We start from the raw sequence: 6,015 nt of genomic DNA, 5'->3' as shown, positions 1-6,015 counted from the left end.
GGATGATAATGACGTTATTATCGTCGGCATGTCTGACGCGTCGTACCGCGCGTTTGCTTACCCGGCTTATAAGAAGATGCCAGGTCTATACACGGGTACAAAGTCGCACGGCCGATTGTCCGCTCACGTCCAGCGATTGATATTCAAATTCCGTTTTCGTCACAACGAAACGCGCTGATAAATGACCTCAAACCGTGTGCTGGAGACACGAAAGCGGTTTCGAGCCTCGGTTTATGTGCACGCAACGAGTATCGTATTATTATACGTGTGCATTGTGTACACCTCTATCCCACACGTAAGGGAGGATGACGGTCGTGTTATTCTCACGCGCAGTACCGCGTACGAGTATGTATCCTTTACCATGCGTAACGGGTACAACATTGTTTTGCGACTGCCGACGAAAACGCCGTACGTTTTCCATACGGTTCGCCGCGGACTTGGCGTAACCGCTTCTTCCGTTTCGATTTACGCGCATGCCGGACACGTGGCGATGCGCCCGTATTTGTTTTCGTCGGGTTTCCAAGAGTGAGAGATGCGTACCCGTCCTAACCCTTTCCCGGCAACATGTGTTTAATCGTTCGGTTGCGGGATATCGGTTGTTATAGAAGGCTACGGTCGTGCAAAGGATCGCGGTGATTCCGCGTCGTCGTATCGGAAGACATTGCGCGGAAACCGATCGAAATGATGTAAGTAACCCGTCGGACGTAACAGCTGCAGCAGCAGTAACAGTCGAGCACTGCGGTGTTATTACAACTATTCGTTCCACGACGAGGTCCTTCGCGCGATCGCAACAGCACCGTCGAAATGGAAACGACCGTGTAATTAAATATAGGCACGTCGAGACAACGGCGGCCGGAGAGAACATTTCGTATAAGATATCATTGGAAACCGAATTTGCCCCCGAGTGCCCATTACGTTTTTACTCCGCGCGGAAGCCGGTTCTCCGGACGGAGACCAGAAGCTACGGTCGAATTACCGCCGCGTGGCGTACGGGTCGCGAGGGGTATCGATAATACTTCAGCAGTAATAAGGATATCATTATAATGCACGTGTGTGTGTCCGTGTGTGTCCGTGTGCGCGCGCGCGGTAGCCGTGGAATAGGGGGAGAGAAAAAAAAATGACGAAATAACAACACAGAATCGGCCGAGCTGAGATTGATGCACGCGCGTTTCGTACGTTATTATGAATATTATTATACGTTTGTTGTTGTTGCGGTGGTGTAACAATGAAATCCAACACGCAATGGCCTCCTCCTCCTCCTCTCGCCCAAGGCGAACGGGGATCGCCAGTTTTTGGAACAGGCGAGAGCACAACAACACGCATTGTATCGCATACGAGTATATTATGTTTTCGGATTAAAAAAAAAAATTAAAAACGAAATCAAATGTGTCGAAAAAAGAAAATGAAAGACCGATCGATTTTAGGTATCAGGCTTCTAGCGCCGTGCATTCGATTTTTAACCGTCATGGTGGCACGTTTACCGAACGTTTGAACCTTTGCGATCACGTGTTTTCATTTTCGAACCGTTTGCATTTGGTCATGTTTTTTTCATAAGAAATACCGATCTGTATTGGGTATGGACAAAGAAATATTATGCGTACGAATAAATAATAATATTAATAATAACAGACACGACAAAACGAATAACGATAACAGTAGTTACGGTCTTAAAGTTCACGACGGACTCGTCGCGGTACACGTATGTGCGAAAACCCTCTAACGGTCTATTAATTTATTAATAAATTACCCTTCGGTACGTACATGCGTGTATAGGCGGTTTGACATTTTTCAATTACTGATTCAAGTATAGCCTACCCACCTACCAAAAAGTCATATAAGATACAAAAACTTATCTAATTTTTATTAAATTTATCAATTTTATATTACTTACCGCTGCCAAATGCCAAAACCAAGTATCCACTTATCAAAATGACACTCACCCCGAATATTTTGGTAGTTCAATGAACCAAAAAATTGTCGATCAAGCCACGTACATGCATCTACGACATGAACGCAACTAGAGCCCAAATATCGCGGGTGCTGAAATTGCTGAAAATAAAATAAAATGGTATTTAACTGTAATTACTATGGATTACAGAGATCTGAAGAAAAAAAAACATTAGTGCTACATTCGAACTCAAGGGTGCTAAATACCCTATTGCGACCCCTTAGTTGGGCCTACGATACACGAGAAAGAATCGAATAACGCGTATGACACACGAGGTCGACGATTCCCAGGCGGGTACGGCAACCGTACGTCCCTGGTCGTCGAGAAAGCAAGGTGATTCGTCACGACGACGTTTAAAGATTATCGGAGACGAGTGCGCTCGTATCCCTCGTTTCGGACCGCTTGCGACACAATAAACGTATTGAATCCGTCTCATTCACTAAAATAATACGGAAACACTTGAGATATGCGATATAACGATGTGATCAATCATCAAACCACGACGACGAGCACTCCGATTGTTTACATTACGCGCGCATTGTAACATCATTCGTGCGCCGCTCCAAGGCGAGCACGTACGTTTTAACGCGGCGACGACACCGCGTTTGTGAATTTGAAAAAAATAAGCATTTTCTGCAGGTGTTTGGTGGGGATAAGGAAGTAAAATTAAGTTAGGTTTATGAGTAAAATATTTGAATCACAAATTAAACTGTTTAACTTCTATTTCATATAATGATACCACAAAAAAAAGTATTATACATTTGACTATCGAGAAATCGTAGTAGCAAGGTTATTGACAAGGTTTTAAAGTTAAACGGAATGTTACAAAACGTTCCTTATTGTCATGTTAATATCGTTATCGATTATAATACGAATAATATTCAAGATAGAATAACGTTCAAGATAAACAATTTTTTTTCAACGTAGGATTTGTAAAAATATTATTATAACATATTATCTAACAAGTGTATTTAGATATATTTACATTTTTTTTTGTTTAATTTTGTTTTATAGATTTCGCATGTTCGTTTTCAAATAATATTAATCTAACAGAAAATTACGAAGCATATTTTAAAGAGTTATTGGAATTCTATTCACCACAAATAGATAAAAATAATGCAACAGCTGAATTGAAGCATTGGTGGGTTAAGCTCCAAAAAAGTGGGATTATATCCAAAACAGGAATTGATGCTCTTATTGAATGCAATTCAGAAATGTATTCGAATATTAATCTTTTATTAAAAATATTATTTGCGGTACCGGTTTCCACTTCAACTCCCAAACGTATGTTTTCAGGACTCAAAGGAGTTAAAACATATCTCCGTAACACAATGTTTGAAGTAAGTTCATTATTATGATTAATTATTATTGAAGCATATAGTTTAATTTTATTTGAAAATCAAAATAATTATTGGTATCTTTTATTTATTTTAGGATCGATTAAATCGTTTAACCATGATAACTGTTCATAGATCAATTGTACTAAATCCTGATGATTTGATTGACGAGTTGGTTAAACAGCCAAGAAAATTAGATTTTCTTGTATGAAAAAAAAAAAATAAAGTTTTGTACATTACATTATATTACAAACAAAATTAATTCAATATTTTAATAACTATCGTTTAATTTAAAAATAAAATGTAATTTTAATATATTCAATATTTACATTTTGAAGAATTTATTATAATATAGTATAGGTGCTAAATTGTGTAGAATTTTAATGCAGCATTTATTAATACATTATGTCTACCTATATAATTAGTTTAATGATTTTTGATGACATAGTATTCCCAAGTACCACTCACCATTGTACTTGAAAATCTAAGTATTTCGTGCGTAAAAAAATGTCTATCCCTCTCTAAGACAAATTCCTAATTACGCCACTGATCGGAGTAGATTTCATGGTTTTACAAATCCACTCCGTAAACAATTTTCTGTAACTGATATGAACATTAATTGATGGCACAAGTTTTTATTCATTCGAATTCTTACCTTAATGAACCACGAAAAAAGAATGTCGTTGTAGTAGATACGTATACGTCATGCGTCTGTGGCCTGGTTGTCAGACCGAGGGTTAGTTGTCAGACCGAGGTATTAGGAGTCTAAAATGCAATGCTTTGTGTAGCAGTGGCGGCGCGAAGGGGTTATACTCGTATTTGAATTACGTGGTTCATGAAAAAATGGGGGTGGGTGGTCTTTGAAAAAAAATAATTATTATGGTAAAATACCCATACATTGAACACGTTATAATAACAATATGAAACATGAAAAACAGGAATATAACTTATAAATTTGAAATATAAGCATTTATACACGCAGTGAATTCATGTAATCATTCGTAGCCGTTTAAAAGTATATAGTGGAATCGATTTTGTTGGGTGACCCTATGAAACCGGCGATTCAAGTAGAAAAAAATTCCCACCACCACTGTCATGAAGTGATAATTATCAATTGTTTTTGATTTTTAACGTTTCTGTCGAGCATATAATAAATATGATCCAGATTATTGGTAGGTACAAAAGTGTAACCGACTCACACGAATGAACGTAACAAATAACGTTCTTATAACGTAAGGATGAAAGTTGATTGGAATACCAATTCGTAAATAAAATAGATACTGCGTTTTTTTAACTCGTTCTATAATAATAATGTGTAACTATAAGTGTATGTAATAAAAACAACCATTTTGTTTTATTAATATGCAACAGAGACATGTATTGTGAACTAGTGATGGGAATTATTCGAATAGGTATATATCGTAAATAATTCGAATATTCAAATATTTGAACAATCGAATATCAGTATTCGATGCTACAATACAATTCGTAACGAAAATTATTTGTTTAAGTTTTCGCGCAACACAAAACGTTTAACAATAATAAATTAAGATAAGATAAAAACTGAATCAAAAAATAGATTGACAATTGATGAAAGATTGACAATGTGTATGGAAAAAACCCGATAAACCTACTTAAATATCAAGAAAATAATTTGACTTTTGATTTTATTTTGAATAAGCTAAATTTGTTCAGTATATCGAACAAATATGCATTAAAACCCAACAAAATGACCCAATAATACAAAAAATGTTCTAAAAATGAAAAAATGTCGAAATATGCAAAAAAAATGCAAAATAAAATTTGTAGTTTTAAAACCCTCGTTACATGAAACGAATTATGTTTTTATAGAGCATTACATATGATCAACCGAAATGCACTTTGCATTGAAATCCGGGCCCTATTAATAATAAACGGTACAAAAAGTTTGTCACGGAAAAACGGATAAAACAAATTAGGTATCATCGAATACCGATATTCGTATAATTCGATTATTCGAATGTGCATTACATTACTGTTGTGAACGTAACTTTTGGCTTGCGCAAAACCGTGCTCGTTTAAAATAGCGAAAAATAATATTAATAAGTCGTAATCTCGGAGTTCAGTTCCGTTAGTACGCTTTGCGCTTTTGTAATTGCCCATGTGGACGCCGATGAAGACTGCATTGTTTTTGGTTTTTTTTTTTTTTTTTGCGCGCGCGCGCGGTTCTCGCGGTTTTTCGCGACACCGAACCGGAGCACGACGACGTATATTTATTTACATAATTATAACGTGATACGTGTGTACGCGTGATTACACGTGATTCAATCGTGAGCCGCTCCGAATGGGGTAATAACGGTAATAACGTATTTATGTAAGGTAATCCGTGGGCATTGTACTGCTGCGTACGTGCGCGCCTAAAGAGTTTCATTAACCTCGGTCTTAAATTACCGCACCACCGACGTAAACTGTTGAAACGTTTCCCCGTGTCGTTGAGACGGTTTTATTTCCCCTCTTCTATTTCTGCAATACCACAATACAACCGATGTCGTTCGAGCAATTCACCGCATGGGTGGCCGCCGCACGTTGTACGCGTGTATTTTTTTATTTTTTTTTTTTACCCTCGACAATAAATCGTTCAGCGCGCGCGCGCCATATTTATTTATTTTTTGTGATATTTAACGTCGTCGTACGTGCCGATTGGAAATGCTGAATGCCGTGGCGCGCGATAGATCGGATACCTGCGCGCGT

General features: G+C 37.6%; 1 protein-coding gene across 1 annotated transcript; it reads left to right on the top strand.

Moving 5' to 3' along the window:
- The first annotated feature begins 1,225 nt into the window (after positions 1–1,225).
- LOC112680245 lies at positions 1,226–3,496 on the top strand. The gene is made up of 3 exons (XM_025550282.1): positions 1,226–1,337; positions 2,963–3,288; positions 3,383–3,496. The coding sequence occupies exons 1-3, from the start codon at positions 1,226–1,228 to the stop codon at positions 3,494–3,496; spliced, it is 552 nt and encodes a 183-aa protein (XP_025406067.1).
- Positions 3,497–6,015: the final 2,519 nt, after the last annotated feature.

Source organism: Sipha flava, unplaced genomic scaffold (genome assembly GCF_003268045.1).
Source record: "Sipha flava isolate LNK unplaced genomic scaffold, YSA_version1 175_pilon_pilon, whole genome shotgun sequence".
NCBI classification, from domain to species: Eukaryota; Metazoa; Arthropoda; class Insecta; order Hemiptera; family Aphididae; genus Sipha; species Sipha flava.
This window is presented reverse-complemented; position numbering and strand designations above follow the sequence as displayed.

Excerpts from the sequence above, each read along its gene's own strand:
- LOC112680245 (XM_025550282.1), top strand. The coding sequence starts at position 1,226 with ATGAAATCCAACACGCAATGGCCTCCTCCTCCTCCTCTCGCCCAAGGC. Across the intron at positions 1,338-2,962 it reads ACGCATTGTATCGCATACGA|ATTTCGCATGTTCGTTTTCA; the intron begins GTATATTATGTT and ends TTTGTTTTATAG. Across the intron at positions 3,289-3,382 it reads TCCGTAACACAATGTTTGAA|GATCGATTAAATCGTTTAAC; the intron begins GTAAGTTCATTA and ends TATTTATTTTAG.